At 45.9% G+C, this 26874-nt stretch overlaps 1 protein-coding gene across 1 annotated transcript in view; it reads right to left on the minus strand.

The window, feature by feature from the left end:
• Nucleotides 1-26874, minus strand: part of LOC120910649 — a 176483-nt gene that overhangs the window by 146549 nt on the left and 3060 nt on the right. The window contains exons 2-3 of the mRNA XM_040322403.1: nt 17203-18484; nt 4967-5738 (exon numbers count right to left, since the gene is read on the minus strand). Of these exons, the coding sequence (XP_040178337.1) occupies nt 4967-5738; nt 17203-18484 (2054 nt within the window). The remainder of the gene's footprint in view (nt 1-4966; nt 5739-17202; nt 18485-26874) is intronic.

Here is a 26874-nt window from a genome sequence, read left to right on the forward strand (position 1 = left end):
CTGGGACAGTGAAGAAGTGGGAAAGCTTCAGCAGGTGCCAAGCCAGGGGCCCAGCAGGATAGCAGGGGTGAAGCTTGAGGAGCTTCACTAAGTGCCAAGCCAGGGGCCCAGCAGGATAGCGGGGGTGACGCTTGAGGAGCATCAGTAAATGCCAAGCCAGGGGTCCAGCAGGATAGCGGAGGTGACGTTTGAGGAGCATCAGTAAGTGCCAAACCAGGGGCCCAGCAGGATAGCGGGGGTGACGCTTGAGGAGCATTAGTAAATGCCAAGCCAGGGGTCCAGCAGGATAGCGGGGGTGACGCTTGAGGAATATACAGCGGGTTAGCTGTAGAAGAGCTCAGGAGATTCAGTGGCCACTGAATCTGGAAGTCCAGTGAGTAGGGAGGAGCCTAACACCTCCCGGTTCGGTTTGCGGCAGAACAAGCGAATGGACCGAAAGTTTGTGCGAACATTCAAACACCATTAAAGTTTTTGGCGCCCGAACGTGAAAAATCTAAAGTGCCCGCAGGCTCTATATACTCTGAACAGCAGTATACAGGCGGTCCCCGGGTTACAAACAAGACAGGGACTGGAGGTTTGTTCTTAAGTTGAATCTGTTAGTAATTTGGAACTGGTACATTTTGTAAGTGTAGCTCCAGCCCAAAAAATTAATTTTTAAGCTTTTTGGAAAACATAGAGAAGGGTTATCACCCCTGTAACATTTGTTTTGCTGTCTGTGCCCCGTGTGCAGAAGATTTCACCTCACTTTCTGTCCCAATGACAATTGGATTTAGAAAATTTGGGGTTATTAGGGAAACAAGGATTGGTGATAAAGCATCAGTGGAGAGGAGACACCTTTTTCCCATATCAACTCTTACAGGAGAGAATTTCCCTTCCTAGGGGTAGATTTCCTCTCACTTCCTGTTGTCTCCCTCTGTTTGTAAGTAGGAGTCGTTTGTAAGTCGGATGTATGAAAGTAGGGGAAAATTGTGCCTTAGGTGTTGGTGGTACCAGAACACTGTAAGCCCTCACCGTTACTCTTGGTGGGTGCAGGAAGGGGCCCTGCTGTGAAATATTAGATCAAAAATTGTAATTAACAGGGGCATGTAAACAGGGGCAGAAAAATTGGGCCTTAGGCGGCGGTGGTAGTGCCCTGAAACAAAAATATTCTTAGAAGCTATCAACATGAACATTGAGGAGGAATAGGATAGTCACTCAGCATAATAGGATAGTCCCTCAGCATAGGCAGTCTTCAAGGGATCCCACATCCATAGAAAAATCAATCAGTTACATCAGCATCAGGTGCTTGGTAGCTGGAGATCCAAGACTGATTCATTTTTATGAAGGTGAGCCGATCAACAGAGTCTGTGGACAGGCGCACTCTGTGATCGGTTACAAAGCCTCCAGCAGCACTGAATGTGCGTTGGATGCAGGACAGACCAGTAGCTCAATTGCATATTGTGCAAGCTCTGGCTCAGCTGTGATTCTTCCGTTTTTAAACAAATTAGACAACGTTGTCTTATTTTTTAATTGTGTAAACCAATCCATCCATCTGTCACCCCTTTTTGATGAACTATTGCTGTGTGTTTTTCTATGATTAAAGTTCATTGTACCATCCATAGTGGTCTGTTTTGGTCTACTTTGAGAGAACTTTATTTTCTCACTTTTTGCTAGATTTTTCTAGGCCATCAGAACTGCATTGACATAGTATTCTATGTGAATGAGACTTGGATAGATGCACTGAACTATATGTAGATTTATATATACTACCTCTTTGTAAGGTATTTATAATCGGTTGATCCAGGCATTATTCCATATTTTTCGCTCTGTCCAACGAGGCCAAGACATTGCCTTCCACATGCTGGTAGAGAGCCGGAATGGTCTTCCGTGAAAAGAAATGGCGTTTGGGAACCTGCCACTGAGGTACCGCACATTCCACAAATTTACGAAGGGGGCAGAGTCTACCAGCTGAAAAGGCAGCAGTTGCAGTGCTAGCAATTTAGCCAAGCTAGCATTCAGACGCTGAGCATGTGGATGGCTGTGACCAAATTTCTTTCTATGATTAAGCAACAGGGGTAGGGAAAATTGCCTGCTACAATCGGATGTTGGGACACCTAATTCTACACCTTCATTCCTCTCAGTGCAGGTTTCTGAGAGGACTGAAGGTATACTGAGGTTGGAGATCCCAGCTGATGAGGAGCAAGAAGAGGTCCGCCTTCTTCTTTCATGTGGGTCTTTTAGGTACGCTTGCCAACAGACTGCATGGGAGGTCGTCATATGTCTGGTCAAGTACATGTTGCCCAAGCGGTTGCTGTTTTGGCCACGCTTGATACGCTTCAGACATAATGTTGCAAACAGCAATGGTGCGATCTGTTGCACATGTGTCAAAAAAGGCCCACACCAAAGAACTTTTCAAAATACGCGGGGAGTCAGCAGCGCCCTGCACATGCTTAGCTCTGCAGTGTGATGCAATAGGGTGGCTGCTCTTAAGCTGCCCCCTGGAGGGCATTCTGCCTCATTGGAGATGTTCCTCCTCCTCCTCTCTTCTATCAGGCACCCAAGTAGAGTCAGTGACCTCCTCATCCTCTCCCTCCTCCTCACTGGAGCAAACTTGGCAGTATGCTGCAGCTGGGGGAACATGACTGCCAGTTTCTTGTCCTTCTTGGCCCCCCCTCTCTCTAGGCTCACGTTACTCCCTTCCTCAACCTGGGTCCCATCATCAGAGCCTTCAAAATGCTGCGCATCCTCCTGCAGCATGTACCCGACACTGTGGTCGAACAGTTCGGGGGACTCCTCTGTGCATGATGGTGGGGCTAGGGAAGGATTGACTGACGACATTGAGCCAATGGAATAGGCCGCTGTGGCAGCTGCATTGGCAGGCAAACTACTCTGAGCCTGGGTGACAGAGGATGAGGAAGGCTTTGTTATCCACTCCACCAACTCTTCTGCATGTTATAGCTCAACGCCGAAAAAAATGGAGATAGTCTTGGCTAGACTGGATGCAGTGTATAATATACATATATATATATATATATATATATATATATATATATATATAATGTGTGTAGGAGACTGTGTATATATATATTTATATTAAATTCACTGCAGCTAACTGAATCACCTGCCTGCTCAATCTAAATGACACTCTGTCTCTGTCCACGCCAACAACACACTACACAGGGCCGACGTCCATGCGACCTTATATAGTGTGGGGCGTGGACTTAGTCCCCCTGAGCCATGATTGGCCAAAGGCACCCTGCCTTTGGCCAATTATGTCTCTCTTTGCTGACGGCGCTGGGATTGGATTGGAATAAATACTTATAGAGCGCCGAATGCGAGTTGTGAAACTCGCGTCTAAGCGCTTACCAACAAGCTGGGGGTATCCAGTTCCCAAGAGCAAAAAGAAGAAACTAGGACATCTAAGTAAAAGAGGGGAACAGACAAGAAATATAAAAAGAAGGGGGGGGGGGGTGTCATGGCACAAAAAGCCTATCCCTACTCCCTGACCATGGACCGCAGCCTGGGATTAAGGCAGCGTCCTGCTAAGGGCTTGGAAGGCCAAGTCTCTATCTGTAGGCTTGTGAAAAAAGAAGTGTTTTCAAGCCCTTACGGAAGGCCATCAAGGAGGAGGATGCTCGGAGCTGATGAGGGAGCTGGTTCCAAAGAGAGTTCCCCATTGTTTGGAGCCGGCGGCCACCTTTTGAAGCTGATCGACTAGATTTAATAATTGCTAACAGGGCGTCAGTCGAGCGAAGCTCTCTAGGTGGACAGTAGTGTTGTGTCATATTCGATAAGTACATCGGACCTAGTTGCCAATAGGCCCGAAACACCAGACAGAGTGCCTTGAACTCAACCCGTTTTGCTATCGGGAGTCAGTGTAGATTCTTAAGCACCGGAGAGATGCGATTCCGCCTTGGGCAGTTTGTGACTAGTCTTGCAGCATGATTCTGTGTAATCTGCAATCGTTTTATCCACTTCTGTGGGAGCCCTAGAAAGAAAACATTAGAACAATCTAACCTAGAGTGGATAAGTCCATGAACTAAGATCATACGGTTGTGCTGAGTGAAGAGATTCTTAATTTTCCGTAATAATTGCAGATGATAGTTGGCTGATTTTATGCAATATTTTGCGTGAGGTACGAAGCTTAGTTCAGCATCAAAAATTATACCCAGATTTTTTACCTGCTTAGCTGGAGTTGGGGCAGGGCCAAACGAGGATGGCCAGGCAGGTAAAAAGATAGAGTTGGCCTGTGGGCCCGATCAGCAAAAGCTCAGTTTTGTCGGCGTTAAGGTCTAGCCTGTTTGAGTCCATCCATTGTTGGATGTTAGATAATCCCTTATTCAGCTGCTCAGGCATATTAGGTCAACTTGCAAGGTCTGCCAAGAACTGTGTGTCATCCGCATAGATCTGGCAGCCTAGACCATAGCTGGTAATGAGGTCGGCAAGTGGGCGCATGTAGCAGTTAAAGAATAAGGGAGAAAGTGCAGAGCCCTGAGGTACCCCGCAGGTCAATGACTAGGTATTTGAGCGGTACGACTCCATTTTTATGGAGTGTGTTCTTTCGGACAGGAAGGATCTAATCCAATTTAACACTGCGTCCTCACAGCCAAATAAGGATTGCATTCTAGAGAGCAGGATAGAATGGTCAATGGTGTCAAACGCCGCAGAGAGGTCCAGCAGCACCAAGGCTGCGGACCCCCCCGCATTGCGGACAAACAGCAGACGTTCCCTCATATCTAGGGCTGACATCTCCTTACCGCGACCGGGTCGAAATCCCGACTGACAGTCATGGAACAGACTCAAACTGCTCCTGCAGCTGGGTAAACACAACCTGCTCCAGGACCTTAGATAGAAAAGGCAGTAGAGAAATGGGGCGGTAGTTGGTAAGTATCGTGGGTTCCAGGCACACTTTTTTCAATAATGGGAGTATGATTGCTTTCTTGAATCTAGAAGGCACTATACCCAAGCGGAGGGACAAATTAATTACTCTGCAGATGTCAATAACCAGAGTGTCTACATGCTTCTGAATGAACCAGGCAGGGCAGGGGTCATCAGGATAACTGGTTGGTTTCAGTTTTGAGATGATGGCTCTGATTTCCTCCTCTGACACTAGGCGAAATTTCTGTAGTTTTTCCGGGGTGGTTTTGGCTTTTGATGTTGCACAGGGGGGTGCTAAGGAGGATCGAGCACGGATTTTCTCCACTTTTGAAATGAAAGACTGGTGGATATCATTACACAGTTGTGGGGATGCCATAATCTTGGAGTGGAATCTTTTTGGCTCAAAAATCTCCCGGACTATGGCGAACAGTTCTCCCGTTTGATTAGGGGCAACGCTAATTTTGGTATTATAATATGTTCTTTTTAGCGTTTTTACTGCCTTGGCATAACCTCTGCAATGTATGCAGTAGACTTGTTTGTCCAGATTGCATTGAGATTTTAGCCATTTTCGCTCCAAGAACCGTCTCTTTTTTTTTAGAGGGAGGAGGCTAGATGAATACCACGGTTGGGATTTCTGTAATCTCGGTCGGTTGTTAGCCACCTGAAAGGGCGCCACTTCGTTCAATGATTTTTTGAGCCTAGATTCAAAATCGTCCAAGGCACTCTCTAATTGGGGAACGCCTTCTTCGAGATCGTCAACAAGCTTATTCTCCTCAATCTCGTTGTCGGTTTTAATATAACAGTTCTTGAATTCATCACAGTTCACAGGCTTAAGTTTTCGAAATGGGATTGACTTACGCATGTAATTACCCGCCTGTATTCTTTTGAGAGCAAAGTCGGGAAGAACATACAAAGTCAAAAAATGATCGGACAAAGGATTGGACAAAGTATGCGGGTCATAGTACATGCTTTGGCCAATCATCACACAGCAATGCACTGCGATCTCGCAGTGCATTATGGTGCGTGACGTGGCGCTCGAATTTGGCGCAAACGCCCCACAATGTTCGTTTTTCGATGAACGGGCGAACAGCCAATGTTCGAGTGGAACTCATGTTCGACCCGAACATAAATCTCATCCCTACTAGTGAGAGACCGGGAGCTCAGGGAGAGAAGGTCTGCAGTGAGAGACTGTGTGAGAAGAAGAGAACTATTCTGTGTTACCAAGAGTTATGTAGAACTACTGTTAGTGACTGTAACAAGATGTGTTACCATAGGAGACAGCGGTCCTACCTATACAGAAGTGGTGTCCTGCTGGAGGCCTTCCACTGTATAGCAGTCTACCTATAGAAGTCTCGGAGTCTGCCAATTGTCATTACATCTACTCAAATGTGTCCTGGCCCTAAACCGGCTCTCCAACCGTTCTTGTTCAGAGATAATAAAGAGTACGTAATGTACAACATAGAGTATATAGTGCAGGGGTCAGGAGTATGTAATGTACAATATACAGTATATAGTGCAGGAGTCAGGAGTATGTAATGTACAACATAGAGTATATAGTGCAGGGGTCAGGAGTATGTAATGTACAACAAAGATTATATAGTGCAGGAGTCAGGAGTATGTAATGTACAACATAGAGTATATAGTGATGGGTTAGGAATCATGATATTGGTATTCAGTAATCAGTGGCGGATGAAATGTTTACTGGAGACAAGTTGCAGAGATCCCACACCGCTCTCTCCCATCTCCTGAGACTGCACTCAGTGACTTGGGTCTGAGACTATACAGACATATCCCTCCACCCGGCACAGCCAGCAAAAAACAGAGCAAGTAACCCCGGGAGAATTGTTCTGTCAGAGATCTCACTAGACCCGGGCATGGGGCAGAAGACCCAAGGTACATACCCCAAGTGTCTAGGTCAAGCAAACCCTATGGTGAAAATCAACATTTTGCTGCCAGCTGAACCCCAGAATCTCCATAAATCCAGTCTAGAGACATAAATTGTGTCTGCAGCACAGAGAAGGAAGATTATCCAAGAGAAATACAGGAATACAGGATGGGGAACACAGCTCAGGAAAGTGACCAGGGGATTACAGGCTGATATCACCCAGTCCCCGCCCTACTCTGGACCAATCAGTGAGCAGTGGAGGAATGGATTTAGTGTTAATGACCCACCTGTGCTGATCTCTGTAGGAGTGTCCTCCTCTATAAATGTCCCCGTTATTCCATCCTCCTCCATAGACTGCTGATCATCCCTCACATACGTCTCTTCTTCTTCTGATTTCACCTCAAATTCTATATCGATTGGATCTCCACTCTAAACCAAGAGAATGAGAGAGAATATCATCTGTAAGATATAAACTTACATACAAAATCCACACATCATCTCCACCAGTCCATGTTCTAGATGCTCCGCCCCACCGACCTTGTAACAGTGGGGGATGGTGTGACCTTCCTGTGTGGAATCCCGGGAATACAGAGGACGGGGACATCTCTCTGGTGGGTTTCTGGTATTAGGTGGCTCCATCATATCCTTGTGTCCTTCTGAAAACTCCTCCATCCCTCCATACTCCTCATCCTCCTCTTTAATATCAATATTATCATCCCCGAGGTTTCCACTCTGAATATAGAATAAAACATTCATTATATTAAACATGTTTGTGTATAAATCATAACCACCAATAATTGTTCCTCTTCTACCTGATGATGGTGGGGGATGGTGTGTTCTTCCTTCATCACCCCATTTTCATCATCCTCCTCTTTTATCTCTTCTTTAACCTCAACTTTAGGATCTCTCAGGTTTACACTCTGAATATAGAATAAAAATGACATGAATGGTAACAATGCAGATAATGTACAGATCCTAATGATACTATCAGTGATTGTTCCTCATCTACCTGATGATGGTGGGGGATGGTGTGACCTTCCTGTGTGGAATCCCGGGAATACAGAGGACGGGGACATCTCTCTGGTGGGTTCCCATTACTGGATCCATCTGTAGGAAACACACACACTGACTGAATACATTGTTTCTATGTGTTTATCAGATGATGGGGGATCTAGGTGGAGCCTCCGTACTGCTCTCTCCTTTACAATAAAGTCTCCTCTTACCCGGTGATGTGAGGGGCGGCTGATTGTCCATCATGACGTCCTTGTAGAGATCCTTGTGTCCTTCTAAATACTCCTACATAGGGAAATAGACAGTGACATCACCTGATACTTACAAAGATAAAGTCATCATCCAGACACATCCCTTGTGTTGAACCTTCACAGACATCAGGAATTGTTATTTCCTCCCCCATAAAGATTATAAAATCAAAAACAAGTATCATAAGTCCACCTCTAACTAAAACCCCCAACCCGTATTATCGTATAATCTGTTAGTATAAACTGAAATGAAGAGAATGTTCCGGCCCCGTAAGTGGGGGAATGTTTTGCCCCTGAAGGAGTTAATCTAGGTTTTCACACTATATATGTGTGTATCACCATCTGCTGGAGATAAAAGACGTCACAGTGACTACGGAGGAAGAGGACGGACATGACGGGGGGTTTCAGATCGGAGAAAAAAAGACAACAATAGAGGTATGGATTAAGGCTGCAGACATGATTCGTATGAAGTTAAATTTGAGGGTGAACCTCCGCTTTAATTTCCGAAATGTGTTTTTTTACATCTGTAGCGCTACCCCCTCAGGAGCCGCTGGTTGTTGTTGGGATCGGCATATTAAGTTACCTCTCAGTGTTGTCTAGGGGTGTAGTTGATGAGTAGAGTAGTGAGCGAATGTCCAGTCAATAAAAGAAGGTTTTCAAATGCTTTATTTTCGGCCCAACATAGCCAACATCAACGTGAGGTAAAGAGAAAAGGTTGATGAAGCGATAGAGAACTTTGCAGTATCAGGCCTGGATATGAAAGGAGCAATCCTGCTCTCAACAGCACAGTAATAGTAGTTAGAGTTCGTCGCCACTCTAGACAGAGTGGGTGAAGTGCCCCCGGACAGACTCCTGCCACAAGCCTGGCAGCCGAAGTGTCACTTTAGGTTGCTGGGAGGAACAGGCCTCTGCCACAGACCCGGCTCTATGGGCCTCTGCCACAGGCCTATTACTTAGATGAGCTGAACAAATTGAGCGAATCCTCCCAGTAGATTAAGTAAGGGTCACCGGGTGACAGTTGAAGTGTACCTGTCAATGTCCCGGTCACCAGATCCCCGATGGTTCGTTCAAGCCCTGTTGGATAACCTGCCTCCAGGTTCTCCTCAAGCCGACCCCACCATCGAACGACATCCAGCCTGGGATCTCCTCAAAAGAGTTGGGGACCCAGTAAGTCACTGGGGCCCCTTTCAGCAACATGGAGCTCTGTGTAGCATGCGACCCCGGCCTGTTAAGCCATCGCCGGGTTCCAGGTACGGCACCCTGCAGGGTGTGCGCATCCAACGGACCCCGGCGATGGCCTACCAGGCTGGGGTCGCACTCTACGCGGAGCTCCATGTTGCTGAAAGGGGCCCCAGTGACTTACTGGGTCCCCAACTCTTTTGAGGAGATACCAGGCTGGATGCTGTTCGATGGGGGGTCGGCTTGAGGAGAACTCGAAGGCAGGTTATCCAACAGGGCTTGAACGAACCATCTGTGACTACTCAGGACCCCCAACCTCTTCTATAGGATTGTGAAGATTTCTATCCTATTTTATTTACTAAGAAGCTGAAGAAGATGTCCATGATGTAGATGAGGGTTACATATAGTATGAGCAGCATCACCCTTCACTCTGTCGCTTTATTGGTCCATTACATTGGTGACCAATGGGAGAAGAACCCCCTTATATCAGTGTAGTGGTTCCTTACATTGGTGACCAATGTGAGAGGGACACCTTATATCAGTGGTCAGTGGAGAAGGACATTCTTACATCATCATTGGAGGGAAGACTGCCCCCCCCCCCTTTCAGATCATTGATATTAGTTGCTCAAGGAACGCCTAGAACCCTTTGGAGGAACCCTGGCTGAGAAAGGCTGGACTAGGCAGTAATATATTTCTCTCCCCCTTGGTGGGAGTGGAGATGAACCCATCTATAAGGATATACAGTACCAGAGGCGGCTCTAGGCTTTGTGAGGCCTCAGACAAAACTTGGACATGAGGTCCCACTCACACCCATAATAGGAAAAATAATTCAAGTGATAAAATGTATAAATTTCATATATAAAGAGCCGTAAATCCTTTTTACGCGCGTATTAAGCAGTCGGCGGCAGCGGGATGCAGGTAAGGGGGACATGGCTGGATATGGGGGGAGACATGGCTGGATATGGGGGGAGACATGGCTGGATATGGGGGGAGACATGGCTCCATATGGCGGACGACATGGCTGCATATGGGGGACGACATGGCTGCATATGGGGGACGACATGGCTGCATATGGGGGACGACATGGCTGCATATGGGGGGAGACATGGCTGCATATGGGGGGGGAGACATGGCTGCATATGGGGGGGGAGACATGGCTGCATATGGGGGGGAGACATGGCTGCATATGGGGGAAATGGCTGCATGGGGGGGGGACATGGCTGCATGGGGGGGGGGACATGGCTGGATATGGGGGGAGACATGGCTGCATATGGGGGGACATGGCTGGATATGGGGGGAGACATGGCTGCATATGGGGGGAGACATGGCTGCATATGGGGGACATGGCTGGATATGGGGGGGAGACATGGCTGCATATGGGGGGACATGGCTGCATGGGGGGGACATGGCTGGATATGGGGGGGGGAGACATGGCTGCATATGGGGGATATGGCTGCATATGGGGGACATGGCTGCATCTGTGGGGGGACATGGCTGCATTTGGGGACACATTAAAAAAAAAGTATCGGTATTCGGTATCGGCGAGTACTTGAAAAAAAGTATCGGTACTCGTACTCAGTCCGAAAAAAATGGTATCGGGACAACCCTAGTTACAACACTCACAGGAGACCAGCTTGAGTGTCACGTGACGCGGGAACCGGGTCCCATGACGCGCAAAGCGCGTCATGTGACTAGGAATCCAGGAAGTGTTTGCTTGTGAGATTCAAATTGCCCACAAGCAAAATGGAAAAGGCCGGGACTCTTTTTTAAAAGGTATCCTTTTTGGCGAAAAACGGAGCGGACGGACGTAGGAGCAGCTAGAAGGTGAGTAGTACCTAGCTAGCTCTGTTACCAGGCTTTGGACATTTAAAAAAAAAAAAAAAGCAAAACACGCGGAACCTCCGCTTTAAGAGAAAGTTCCCGTAATACCCCGTAAGTGGGGGAATGTTCTGACCCTGAAGGGGTTAATGTACGACTCCACACTATATATGTGTACATACCTCCCAACTTTCTGAGATGGGAATGAGGGACTTTTATTAGCAAAAGTATGTAGGAATAGGACACACCCCCTGACACACCCCTTAATGGAGACATTTTTAAAAAATTGGTTAAACCCACAAGTGCATTTTTCCCACTAATATTCCTTTATATTGGCTTTTGGAATTTACAAATGCAGCAGAAAAATGTAGAAATTGGATGGAAGGTTTAGCAGCGGGAAAGACTTTTTGATAGATAAATAGTGCATTTTATATACATGTATATAGATCAGACCAACATGAGGAGGAAAGAGGGACTTTGTTGTGAATGAGGGACAGTCCCTCCAAATCAGGGACAGTTGGGAGGTATATGTGTGTATTATCATCTGCTGGAGATAAAAGACGTCACAGTGACTATGGAGGAAGAGGACGGACATGACGGGGGTTACTGGGTGTAAATAGAAAATAAGATCTTATTACCTCCTCTGCTGCCGATTCCAGCTTTGTCTTCTCTCTACTTCCTCCCGACTCACCTCTCACCCGGAACTTCCTGTCTGTCCCTGACATCACTTCCTGCCTTCCATAGAGATTTCCTGTCTCTATGGTAAAGTGAGAAAGGAGATCACCACCTTGTGGAGCTCGGAGGACCTGCAGCCCCGAGAAACGTCTCGTAGTGTGACCACGGCCTTGTGCTGTGTGTGTATATGTATTGTATATCCTTATAAATAGGGTAATCTCCACCAGTGTTGCCAACTAGTGTTGCTCACGAATATTCGCATTGCGAATATTCGACTCGAATATAGCATATTCGAGAAATCGCGCTATATTTCGAATTTCGCGGTGAATATTCGCAATTCCGAATATTCGCATTTTTTCAATTTGATTTTTAAAACGGATCACATCCTATCGACGTCTAAAAGCATTGCTGGTATGATTAGAGACCCTGGGCCGAGTAGCTAAGCTGAGGCGATCCTTTTATGTTGCCAAATTGAAAAAAAAACATTGCGATTTTTCGCTATTGCGAATGCGAAAATGATTGCGAATTTTCGATAACTGTGGTAGGAGAACTCTGATTGTCTCTGATGCAAAAGGGGGGGCTTTGTGTATGTTTCTGTTATGAATATTTGTATGTTTGATATTATTTTTTTTTTTGTAAGAAGGAAAAAATTGCGCATACCTTAAAAAAAGGGGAGAATACAGCAGCAACTCAAAAATGTTATACAACATAATTTAATACAAGACAGAAAATGGAGTCGCTCTACAAGAATAAAAAATATGTCTAGTGACAAGACATGTGGGCAAATTATAAAATAAACAAGCGCAAATAACTTGTGAAATACACAGTGAAACAAATATATAAAGAAATATAGTCCCAATAATAGAAAAATAATCTTTCATAAAAATGTCTTTGATATGTGAAGTGAAAAAAAGTCCAAAGCATGCAGCATGAACGTGTTCAATCTTCAAGGTGTTTGATTGACAAACGGCTGTGACAGATGGATAGAGTAAAGAATCACCACCAATGCAAAACACTTTTTATTTTCTATTGTAAAATATCAAGAATATTCTGAGCCAATCAGAGTGCTCCTTCTGCATTTGCCGAATATTCGCAATTATTTTGTATTGTAAAATATCAAGAATATTCTGAGCCAATCAGAGTGCTCCTTCCGCATTTGCCGAATATTCGCAATTATTTTGTATTGTAAAATATCACGAATATTCTGAGCCAATCAGAGTGCTCCTACAGCATTTGTCGAAATTGCGCAATAAATATCGCATTCGCATGTTGCGATATTTCGATAAAATATCACGAATATTCTGAGCCAATCAGAGCGCTCCTCCAGCATTTCTCGAAATTGCGCAATAAATATCGCATTCGCATGTTGCGATATTTCGATAAAATATCACGAATATTCTGAGCCAATCAGAGTGCTCCTACCGCAGTTATCAAAAAATCGCAATTATTTTCGCATTCGCAATAGCGAAAAATCGCAATCATTTAATTTCGATAAAATATCACGAATATTCGAATTTAGCGAATATATCTCGAATATTCGAATTTAGCGAATATATCTCGAATATTCGAATATATATTCGAGATATATCGCGAAATCGAATATGGCATATTCTGCTCAACACTTTTGCCAACCTACCAGATTGAAATTTACTGACACGACACCCGAAATTTACTGGCGCAGCCACGTTTTTACTGGCATTTCACAAAAGTTACTAAATTAATTTTAGGTGCAAATTTCAGTATTTAGGCTACAAACAAGTACGCTAGGCAAATAGCAATGTGATTTAAGGTAGACATTAAGGTAAAAAAAACATATTGCTATTTGCCTAGCATACTTGTTTGTAGCCTAAATACTGAAATTTGCACCTAAAAATGTAATTTAGTATAAATATAATATATATATAAGGATATCCCCAAACAGCAGGCTGCCCCGCACACTATAATCCCCGGCGGCAGGGACAGAGCCTTCCCCCCCTCCCCAGGGAACCGCACTGACTCCTTCTCAAAGAACACATGCTCTGAGTTCAGGACTGGTGCCAGGTTTTTTTTTACACTCTAGGCAAAACCTAATTTTGCCGCCCCCCATTAGCTCCACCCCTTTTGCCCTGCCCATGTATGCGGCGGAGGTGGAGTTTTTTTGTGTCACCTCTCCACCTATTTCCTCAGCCACCTGCTCCTCTGGAACCGGCCTGAAGACAAAGAGTGGCAATACAGCACCCCTTTACAATACAGTGCCTGCTTTACGTCACAGACCTCTTTGCATCCAAGTTCCCCAATGTCATCAATTAAAATAGGTTGGGGGTCCTGAGTAGTCATAGAAAGGCCCAGCACCCCAATAGTAGAGGAAGAGGTGGTCTGGTGACATGGAGAAGAAGACTCCGGTCAGTCTCTGGATCTCCATCATTGGAAACATGGCGAGATAACAAATACAGCGGGATGGTGGAGGAGATGTTGGTGTCGGTGTGGAAATGGACAGAACACGGGATGATGACACTGAAAGAACAATACGGCTTCATTCTACGATATGTCAAGGAGAGAATCGTACAGGAGAGACTTTTCTCTCTAATTAATGTCAGTAGAAGACCCTGACCTCTGTATATGATATACTCCTGATCACTGTATATGATATACTCCTGACCCCTGTATATGATATACTCCTGACCCCTGTATATGATATACTCCTGACCCCTGTATATGATATACTCCTGACCCCTGTATATGATATACTCCTGACCCCTGTATATGATATACTCCTGACAACTGTATATGATATACTCCTGACCTCTGTATATGATATACTCCTGACCACTGTATATGATATACTCCTGACCACTGTATAGGATATACTCCTGACCCCTGTATATGATATACTCCTGACCACTGTATATGATATACTCCTGACCCCTGTATATGATATACTCCTGACCACTGTATATGATATACTCCTGACCACTGTATATGATATACTCCTGACCACTGTATATGATATACTCCTGACCTCTGTATATGATATACTCCTGACCCCTGTATATGATATACTCCTGACCCCTGTATAGGATATACTCCTGACCTCTGTATATGATATACTCCTGACCTCTGTATATGATATACTCCTGACAACTGTATATGATATACTCCTGACCCCTGTATAGGATATACTCCTGACCTCTGTATATGATATACTCCTGACCTCTGTATATGATATACTCCTGAACACTGTATATGATATACTCCTGACCTCTGTATATGATATACTCCTGACCCATGTATGATATACTCCTGACCACTGTATATGATATACTCCTGACCTCTGTATATGATATACTCCTGACCCCTGTATATGATATACTCCTGACCCCTGTATATTATATACTCCTGACCTCTGTATATGATATACTCCTGACCCCTGTATATGATATACTCCTGACCCCTGTATATTATATACTCCTGACCTCTGTATATGATATACTCCTGACCCCTGTATATGATATACTCCTGACCCCTGTATATGATATACTCCTGACCCCTGTATATGATATACTCCTGACCCCTGTATATGATATACTCCTGACCTCTGTATATAATATACTCCTGACCTCTGTATATGATATACTCCTGACCTCTGTATATGATATACTCCTGATCACTGTATATGATATACTCCTGACCACTGCACTCTAGACCCATTATTCAGAGTTACCATTTAACCTGATGACCTGTGAAGGCTTTTAACCACTTCCCACTCGGCCTATAGCAAAATGATGGCCAGGAAGTGGTTCAGTTATCCTGACTGCCCATTATATGATGTCCAGCAGGATAAGCCGCAATCGCGTGCCCTAGGGGGCGCACAGCGTGGTGATCGCTGTTGTGGTGTGTCAGTCTAATACGCCGCAACACCGATCTCGATAAAGAGCCTCTGACGGAGGCTCTTTACCACGTGATCAGCTGTGTCCAATCACAGCGTAAACAGGAAGAGCCGTTTATCGACTTTTCCCCACTCGCATCTGACAGACGAGAGTAGAGGAGAGCCGATCGGCTGCTCTCCTGACAGGGGGGTCTGTACTGACTGTTTATCAGTGCAGCCCCCCACCCAGGAATGCCTACAAAGGATGCCCACCAGGAATGCTACCCTGGACCACCAGGGATATGCCAATCAGTGCCACTCATATATACCCATCAGTGTTGCCTATCAGTGCCATCTCATTGGTGCTGCCTCATCAGTGAAGGAGAAAACTTAGTCATTTAAATTATTTTATAACAGAAACAAAGAAAAATGTTTTGTTATTATTATTAATTCATTACGTTCCATTCGTTTAGATGCGGCATTCGTTATTTCGGATAATTCATATCTTCGGATAAATTCGTATTCATTACATTCACTAAAAGCTAAATTTGAAAAGGAAATCCCGATACCGATAATTTGTTATTATTTCGGATTTTTTAATTTCAAATTTCCGGATGTTCAAATTTATTCAAATAAATGAATGTCGATCATAACTAATAACCTGAAAAACGAAGAAACAAATGAAAGGAAAACAAAGAAATGTTTGGTCAGTGCACATGTCTACAGCTTAGTAGATGATAAATTAGACAGATAACTGAGAAGCCGCAGATGTCACTCGCTAACAAGCTTTTAGATGTTTTACGAAGTTCCAAGGAATGTCTATACAAGAGGAAATCTATATGTTGTAAACGCCTAGAAGAGGCCACTTGGCATCCTGGCGTGAGTCGCTCCTTTCCCTGGTGAAATAAAAGGTTTGTTTTCCTGGAGTCCGTGTCCGGAGTCCATTCCTGGTTTCCCAGAACTCAAAGAGCCGTTTTGCTGCAACATTTATCTGGTGCATTGGCCGGGAAACCAGGTGTGACGGCTGTGACAGGTGACAACACCACCAGCAATTCTTCTCATTCCACCGACACACACAACTTTTTTTTCTCTTCAATACATTTTTTTATTATAATTTTTACTTTTAAACAGATTACAGTCATAGAATCAGGAAATAGTAAAAAGGTAGAAGGTCCATGGTACTTAGCGCCATCTAATGGCCAAATGTGGTATTTTCTGTTTTACGTCAATGGTCGGTATTAAAACCACAGGGGCAGATTTTTGCCACTAGATGGAGCCGATGATCCAATATTTGTCATGATTGGAGGAACGCGTGTCACATTCATTCTACAATTTGTTTTATAATAGATCCCTAAATGTCTGTGAAATCTTCCACCACAAAATGTACTCAGCCAATGAGAGGGAATGACTCCATTTTTATTTTTCTCCTGCTATCAATGGCCAACACGGTACAACACTTCATCCATGTCTTTGGTGATCTCTGATCTCCTTATGAAGTGTTTCTTACATGATGAAGATCAGCCATGGAGTATATCTGAGGTGTATATCAGGGTGTGCTTCTTCCCCACATGTCCAGCAACATTCATATACAAGACATTTCCCGCACTCACTAATACACCTCGAGGGTTGTGTGGGACCCCTGATGTACAGGAAGATAGGACTTCAGTAAGGAACATTTCCCTCACTCAGACCAGGAAAGTTCATTCTCCTCCGTGTCCAATCTCAGATGACTGTAAACAGAGGACTTATGTGGCTGACAATTCCCATACTCAGGACAGGAATACGGCTTCTCCCTTGTGTGAGATTTCCGATGTCTGGAAAGATCAGACTTCTTTGAAAAACTTTTCCCGCACACAGAACAGGAAAAAGGCTTCTCCCCCGTGTGAGATCTCTGATGTCTGGAAAGATATGACTTATGTGAAAAACATTTCCCGCACTCAGGACAGGAATACGGCTTCTCACCTGTGTGCAATCTCTGATGTCTGTAAATACTGGTCTTCTCTGAAAAACATTTCCCGCACTCAGGACAGGAATACGGCTTCTCCCCCGTGTGTGATCTCTGATGTATAAAAAGAGCGAACTTCCTTAAAAAACATTTCCCGCACTCAGGACAGGAATACGGCTTCTCCCCCGTGTGTGATCTCTGATGTGTTACAAGATTGCACTTCTTTGAAAAACTTTTCCCGCACACAGAACAGGAAAAAGGCTTCTCCCCCGTGTGAGATCTCTGATGTCTGGAAAGACTGGACTTAAGTGAAAAACATTTCTCACACTCAGAACAGGAATACGGCTTCTCTCCTGTGTGTGATTTCTGATGTCTGTAATAACTGGTCTTATCTGAAAAACATTTCCCGCACTCAGGACAGGAATACGGCTTCTCCCCCGTGTGTGATCTCTGATGTATAAAAAGAGCGGACTTCCTTGAAAAACATTTCCCGCACTCAGGACAGGAATACGGCTTCTCCCCCGTGTGTGATCTCTGATGTATAAAAAATTCGGTCTTACTTGAAAAACATTTCCCACACTCAGAACAGGAAAAAGGCAACTCCCCCCTGTGAGATCTCTGATGTCTGGATAATCTGGAGTTATCTACAAAACATTTCCCACACTCAGGACAAGAATACGGCTTCTCCCCCGTATGTGATCTCTGATGTATAAAAAGATCAGACTTCCGAAAAAAACATTTCCCGCACTCAGAACAGGAAAATGGCTTCTCTCCCGTGTGCAATCTCTGATGTGTGGAAAGATTGGATTTCTCTGAAAAACATTTCCCGCACTCAGAACAGGAAAATGGCTTTTTCCCCGTGTGAGATCTCTGATGTGTGGAAAGATTGGACTTCTTTTTAAAACATTTCCCGCACTCAGAACAGGAATACGGCTTCTCCCCTTTGTGAGATCTTTTATGTACAATAAGACGGGATTTATAGCGGAAACCCTTCCCGCACTCAGTACAGAAAAGCCCATTATCTGTTGGAAGAACGGCACCGTCCCGCACAGTCTGAGGTTCCTCGGGATAAGAGGAATACGATGGTCCGGCACCGTCCCGCACAGTCTGAGGTTCCTCAGGATAAGAGGAATACGATGGTCCGGCACCGTCCCGCACAGTCTGAGGTTCCTCAGGATAAGAGGAATACGATGGTCCGGCACCGTCCCGCACAGTCTGAGGTTCCTCAGGATAAGAGGAATACGATGGTCCGGCACCGTCCCGCACAGTCTGAGGTTCCTCAGGATAAGAGGAATACGATGGTCCGGCACCGTCCCGCACAGTCTGAGGTTCCTCAGGATAAGAGGAATACGATGGTCCGGCATCGTCCCGCACAGTCTGAGGTTCCTCGGGATAAGAGGAATACGATGGTCCGACACCGTCCCGCACAGTCTGAGGTTCCTCAGGATAAGAGGAATACGATGGTCCGGCACCGTCCCGCACAGTCTGAGGTTCCTCAGGATAAGAGGAATACGATGGTCCGGCACCGTCCCGCACAGTCTGAGGTTCCTCAGGATAGGAGGAATACGATGGTCCGGCACCGTCCCGCACAGTCTGAGGTTCCTCGGGATAAGAGGAATACGATGGTCCGGCACCGTCCCGCACAGTCTGAGGTTCCTCAGGATAAGAGGAATACGATGGTCCGGCACCGTCCCGCACAGTCTGAGGTTCCTCAGGATAAGAGGAATACGATGGTCCATCTACACTGTGTGGTGCCGGATGGACATTTGAGGTAGTCGGGTTTTCTCCTGGACTATACTGTGTGATGTCCTCATCTTCTACTTTACAGTCTGGAGACAAAGTGAGACAATCCTCTGAGGTTTTCCTCATCTCCCGTCCATCTACTAAAATAGAAATACAAAGATTATTACTAGACATGAGCTGATTGGTTCCCCTAAACCAGGACTCCGCCCACATCAGGCAGCTTTGTCTCTGAGGATCTTACAATTCCCCCCTCAAGGTAACTAGTAAATGGATCCTCTGATCTCCTACCAGATCATTTCTTTATTCATGGACCTTAGTCAGAGAGTGAGGAAACAACGAGAACTGTCTTTTATAGGAGTGACAGTGATGAGCGGATTATAGGACGAGGGTCCCATCCCCCTCTATTACTCTTTGCTATTACAGATGGCCCAAACATAAAGGGTAGTGGCGCTGTAACCAGTGTAAGTAATAAATAAGTCAGATTAGCATAAAGTCCTTATTATGTTATTTCAGAGTGTATAGGAGACACTTGGTTTATGAGAAATAAAAAATGGGGGGGAAAAAAGTCCTATAGATAAAAATTGTTATACAAAGTCCATATTCCGGGGCAGGCCTCCAAAGGGAAGATGAGAGCAGACTCCAACATACAAGACAAAAAAAGAGAGACGGCGCCACCGGGTAAGGAACAGTGCAGTTTTTAATTTACAATAGGCACATTATCCACTTACATTAAAATTCTGTATATTCGGCATACAAGTCCTGGGTGGCCCATGGTGTGGCGACCGTCCGCTCTGGATGTCAGCTGTGTGTAGTCTCTTAATCCTGTATGGCTCCGTCTGTTTGTGAATCAGGAAGTCCGGACGGTGTAAACAGCAGGAGCGAGACTTGGAGCACAGCGTTGAGGCGCGATGATGTCACGGACAGCGGCAAAAGGCGACGACGTTTCGGAGCATGCGCTGTAGGTTACTAGGCGCGCTCCTTTTTCAAGCATGTTTGCCGAATATACAGAATTTCAAGGTAAGTGGATAATGTGCCTATTGTAAATTAAAAATTGCACTGTTCCTTACCCGGTGGCGCCTTCTCTCTTTTTGTTGTCTATTACAGATGGAACAAACACCAGAACTCCCGAACAGAGAAAAAGTCCTGACCCGAGCGGTGAACTCTATTAAAGACTATGGGACCTGAACTTGAAAAATCAAAAAAGTTCTCATTTTGAAGGCTTATATGCAAGTAATTGGCCATGAAAGGGGTATGGGGGTCCGGGTTCCTTTAACCACTTCCCGCCCAAGGACGTCATATGACAAACCACTTCCTGCCCAAGGACGTCATATGACGAACCACTTTCCGTCCAAAGACGTCATATGACAAACCACTTTCCGTCCAAAGACGTCATATGACAAACCACTTCCCGTCCAAAGACGTCATTTGACAAACCACTTCCTGCCCAAGGATGTCATATGACAAACCACTTCCTGCCCAAGGACGTCATATGACGAACCACTTCCCGCCCAAGAACGTCATATGACAAACCATTTCCCGTCCAAAGAAGTCATATGACAAACCACTTCCTGCCCAAGGACATCATATGACGAACCACTTCCCGTCCAAAGACGTCATATGACAAACCACTTCCCGTCCAAAGACGTCATATGACAAACCACTTCCCGTCCAAAGACGTCATATGACAAACCACTTCCCGTCCAAAGACGTCATATGACAAACCACTTCCCGTCCAAAGACGTCATATGACAAAAACCACTTCCGGCCCAAGGACGTCATATGACTACGTGGACTTTAAGTGGTTAAATCTGGATGCAGGTGTCATTCAGATATCTTATTTTTCTGCCAGCGATTCTCTGTTATGTAAAAACAATCATAGCCACTGTTCAGCCACTTGATTGAGTTTACAGGCGGCGGGGCATCCCTCCGGTGCTTCTACCAGCTCGCCCGTGCGATTGGTAATCCGGAGAATGAATCGGTCGGCAGGGGCCGTTTACCATAGAGAATACCACAGACAAAATGCTCCCCTGCAATCTCAGAGGGCGGGCGCGACGTTATGACATCACGTCCGGCCTCGGCAGATGTAAACACTGCCATTTCTTTGGCTGAGAAGTAGGGCAGGGCAAAAAAACTTGATTCACGATTCGAATCGAGTATGGGAAAAGGCAGCGGACTAGGCCGAAGCCGCAGCCTCGCCTAAAATATCCTGCCCGCAGCTCGCCGCGATCCTGGGAAGAGGCAGCGAGGCCATGGCTTCGGCCTAGTCCGCGGTGTCCAGCCTCGTGGCCTTTTCCCAGGATCACGGCGAGCTGCGGGCAGGATATTTTAGGCGAGGCCGCGGCTTCGGCCTAGTCCGTGGAGCGCCGGTACTATGGAAAGAAAAACAAAAAACAAACATCGAAAAAATTGATTCGGTCAAAATCTGAATCGATTTGTCCTTGCAACTCAATTCAGATTTTAAATCTATTTTTTCCCCAGCCCTACTGAGAAGCCAGGATTTTTTTTTTGATCTCAGGTTTTCCAGCCTAGAGGAGAGATATGGGGGGTGGGGGCTCAGATTTCTCTCTCCGTATAGAGGACCTGTCATGCACTATTCCTATTACAAGGGATGTTTATATTCCTTCTAATAGGAAAAAAGGGGAATTATTTAATGGGAAAGTGTCAAAATAAAAACTAAAATGTAAAATAACCCTAACCCCAAGTCTCCCTATAAATCCTGTGCGACATAAGTTGCAACGACCGCCATTTTATTCCCTAGGGTCTCTGCTAAAAAATGTTTGGTGGTTTCTGAGTAATTTTATAGCAAAACAAATATGATTTTTACATGTAGAAGATGAGTGCCAGAATAGGCCCAGTATGGAAGTTGTTAAATTTAGTGCCTGGGGGGTCCCCTTAGTCTGCCTGTAAAGTAGCTCATCTGTACCATGTATAGAACCTGCTGCAGCAAAACTGACATTTATAAAGGAAAAAAAATGAATGAAATTACATTTCAATTGCCGGCATTAGAGAAATAAATAAAAAAAAAAAACAGGCATCGGGTCCCCCCACCATCCATACCAGTCTCTTATCCGAGCATACAGCCCGGCAGGTTAGGAAAGGGGGGGTGAGTGCCCCCCCCCCTAAACCATACCAGCCCTCCACAAGGGGCAACTTGTCCCTAGGTTTATGGAGTCAAGGGCCTCTTCCCGACAACCCTGGGCTGTGGTTGTAGGGGGGACGCTCTTCCGTCAACTAAGGCAATGCCTGGCTTGCTGTTTGACAGTTCTTATATAGGTAAGGGCGGAGCCGCCCGGCAACATCACATGGTAACACCGCCCCCTTGTGACATCAGCAACCCAGCATGCACTGGTCGGTGACGTCACAAGGGGGCGGTTTGCCTTAGTTGACAGAAGAGTGTTTTTTTTTCAGGTCCGATGGGCGTCGTGATTGAGGATGGATCTACATCGGGGGGACATTGTTTTTTAATTTTTAATAAAGGAATTGTCAAAAACTGCCTCCTTATTTTTACACTATTTTGGTGAATGAGTAGGCGTATTATGTACCCCATACTCCTTCACAAAAAGGGGGTTTCAAGATTCCGATAAGCCCCCCGCCCGCAGATCCCCACAACCACCGGCCAGAGATGTAGCCACCCCCAATGCTGAGGGTATGTGGATTGTAATGGTTCAGGACGGGGGGCGCTCAACTGTGTCCCACTTTTTCAGGCCTACCGGGCTGTATACTCAGGTAAGGGCCTATCATGTATTTTGGGGGGGACCCCACTGCATTTTTTTTATATTTTTGGTGTGGGGTCTCCCATAAAATCCATGCCAGACCCGAAGGGCATGGTAAAGAAAGAGGACATGGATCACCGCTGGAGAGGGAGAGGACAGTGATTACCACTGAGGTGCCACACCGCTGCCTCTCATCTCCTGAGACTGCACTCAGTGACTTGGGTCTGAGACTATACAGACATATCCCTCCACCCGGCACAGCCAGCAAATAACAGAGCAAGTAACCCGGGAGAATTGTTCTGTCAGAGATCTCACTAGACCCGGGCGTGGGGCAGAAGACCCAAGGTACATACCCCAGGTGTCTAGGTCAAGCAAACCCTATGGTGAAAATCAACATTTTACTGGGCAGCTGAACCCCAGTGACCCGGGAATTACAGGCTAATATCACCCAGTCCCCGTCCTACTCTGGACCAATCAGTGAGCAGTATGGGTGGAGGAATGGATTTAGTGTTAATGACCCACCTGTGCTGATCTCTGTAGGAGTGTCCTCCTCTATAAATGTCCCCGTTATTCCATCCTCCTCCATAGACTGCTGATCATCCCTCACATACGTCTCTTCTTCTTCTGATTTCACCTCAAATTCTATATCGATTGGATCTCCACTCTAAACCAAGAGAATGAGAGAGAATATCATCTGTAAGATATAAACTTACATACAAAATCCACACATCATCTCCACCAGTCCATGTTCTAGATGCTCCGCCCCACCGACCTTGTAACAGTGGGGGATGGTGTGACCTTCCTGTGTGGAATCCCGGGAATACAGAGGACGGGGACATCTCTCTGGTGGGTTCCTGGTATTAGGTGGCTCCATCATATCCTTGTGTCCTTCTGAAAACTCCTCCATCACTCCATACTCCTCATCCTCCTCTTTATACTCTTCTTTTACATCAATATTATCATCCCCGAGGTTTCCACTCTGAATATAGAATAAAACAATCATTGTAATAAACATGTTTGTGTATAAATCATAACCACCAATAATTGTTCCTCATCTACCTGATGATGGTGGGGGATGGTGTGTTCTTCCTCCATCACCCCATCCTCATCATCCTCCTCTTTTATCTCTTCTTTAACCTCAACTTTAGGATCTCTCAGGTTTCCACGCTGAATATAGAATAAAAATGACATCAATGGTAACAATGCAGATAATGTACAGATCCTAATGATACTATCAGCGATTGTTCTTCATCTACCTGATGATGGTGGGGGATGGTGTGACCTTCCTGTGTGGAATCCCGGGAATACAGAGGACGGGGACATCTCTCTGGTGGGTTCCCATTACTGGATCCATCTGTAGGAAACACACACACTGACTGAATACATTGTTTCTATGTGTTTATCAGATGATGGGGGATCTAGGTGGAGCCTCCGTACTGCTCTCTCCTTTACAATAAAGTCTCCTCTTACCCGGTGATGTGAGGGGCGGCTGATTGTCCATCATGACGTCCTTGTAGAGATCCTCTAAGTGGGTTAATCTAGGTTTCCGCACTATATATGTGTGTATTATCATCTGCTGGAGATAAAAGACGTCACAGTGACTATGGAGGAAGAGGACGGGTTTACTGGGTGTAAATAAATAATAAGATCTTATTACCTCCTCCGCTGCCGTTTCCAACAATGTCTCCTCTCCACTTCCTCCCCACTCACCTCTCACCCGGAACTTCTTATTTATACCTGACATCACTTCCTGTCTTTACCCGACATCACTTCCTGTCTTCCATAGAGACTTCCTATTTTTTATGATATAAGAAAGATCACCGTCTTGTGGAGCTCAGAGGAACTGCAGCCCCAGAGAAACGTCTCCACTCCCACCAAGGTGGACATATGTGGAAACATTTATTGATATGGACATTTTTAATTGGCAATTTAATTTTAGAGTGAGTTCAAATCACGATGGCCAGAATAGGTATCATCTGTTATTTCGCTGTGTTATCATTCAGGGAATGTTTAATTCTCAATGAATGTCACATTTTCTGCCCGACATCCAGAATTATTTTCTTCACGCATCACCTCTCTAATATAGCATTTTAAAATAATATTCCAATGTGTGTCCTCATTGAAATCTGGTGTCTGTTGTATGGAGCTAACTTTTTTTTAAATTGAAGAGCAACTTCATTTCAGTGAGATGACAGACAACTGGAGGGTAACATGGTATCCTCAGGAAGGTGAAAGGTGGACACAGTCTATGGAAGGAAGGATGGGCTGTAAAGAAGAAGAACGTGTGATTGGCCACCAACTCAGGATTAGAGACTATAGTAGCGGGGAAGGCTGCCTTTTGTGCTGGGGACGTAGAAGAAACCGAAGAACGTGTGATTGGCCACCAACTCAGGATTAGACTATAGTAGCGGGGAAGGCTGCCTTTTGTGCTGGGGACGTAGAAGAAACCTTGTGCAATGTTTTAAAGAAAGGATCCTGAAGTTCTGATAACACATAGAGCCACGGGACAATGTGACTGATGACACTGATGCCATTAAGAAAGTTCTGACTCAAGTCAAGTCAAGTCAAGCCAAGGATCCTGTTGTAATCTGCTCTCAAAAGCTGTGTACTGCTGGTGCTCACCACTTCCCCAGGATGTACTGCGCTGCTGGTGCTCGTCACTTCCCCAGGATGTACTGCGCTGCTGGTGCTTGTCACTTCCCCAGGATGTACTGCGCTGCTGGTGCTCGTCACTTCCCCAGGATGTACTGCGCTGCTGGTGCTCGTCACTTCACCAGGATGTACTGCGCTGCTGGTGCTCGTCACTTTCCCAGGATGTACTGCGCTGCTGGTGCTCGTCACTTTCCCAGGATGTACTGCACTGCTGGTGCTCCTCACTTCCCAGGATGTACTGCGCTGCTGGTGCTCGTCACTTTCCCAGGATGTACTGCGCTGCTGTTGCTCACCACTTCACCTGGATGTACTGCGCTGCTGGTGCTCGCCACTTCACAAGAATGTACTGTGCTGCTGGTGCTCGTCACTTCCCCAGGATGTACTGTGCTGCTGGTGCTGCCCACTTCACCAGGATGTACTGCGCTGCTGGTGCTCGTCACTTCCCCAGGATGTACTGTGCTGCTGGTGCTGCCCACTTCACCAGGATGTACTGTGCTGCTGGTGCTCGTCACTTCCCCAGGATGTACTGTGCTGCTGGTGCTGCCCACTTCACCAGGATGTACTGCGCTGCTGGTGCTCCGCACTTCACCAGGATGTACTGTACTGTTAGTGCTCACTACTTCACCAGGATGTACTGCGCTGCTGGTGCTCACCACTTCACCAGGATGTACTGCGCTGCTGGGGCTCCCCACTTCACCAGGATGTACTGCGCTACTGGTGCTCACCTGCTGCTGTTTCTCCTCATTGGGATCCTTTCATCTTCTGAACTGCTTCTCCCAACGGGTTCATATTCAGAATCCCAATATGAGAGCTCCTCCCAGCTTCTCTCATCTGTCATGATCAGAATCTGAAAGGTTCCCCTCACTTCTCTACCTTTTTTCAGACATGGCGTTCAGGTTTTTGCTGGCTCTGGTGACACTGTACTGGTGTGACAGTGATCAGGAACATGCTTGTAATGCCGCGTACACACGGGCAAACATGTACGATGAAACCGGTCCGCCGGACCGTTTTCACCGTACATGTCTGCCCGGGGATTTCTGTATGGTGGCTGTACTAACCATCGGACAGAAATCCGCGCGTAAACAATACGCGGGGCATGTCCACGCCAGCGCCGCGACGATGACGCGGCGACGTGGGCGGCCCTGCCAGTTAAATGCTTCCACGCATGCGTCAAAGTCATTCGACGCATGCAAAGGGATGGCGGGCGCTCGGACATGTACGGTAGGTCTGTACAGACGACCGAACATGTCCGAGCGGGAAGGGCCCGGCGGGCAAATGTTTGCTGGAATCCTGCACGCTCGGGC

Source organism: Rana temporaria, chromosome 8 (genome assembly GCF_905171775.1).
Source record: "Rana temporaria chromosome 8, aRanTem1.1, whole genome shotgun sequence".
NCBI lineage: Eukaryota > Metazoa > Chordata > Amphibia > Anura > Ranidae > Rana > Rana temporaria.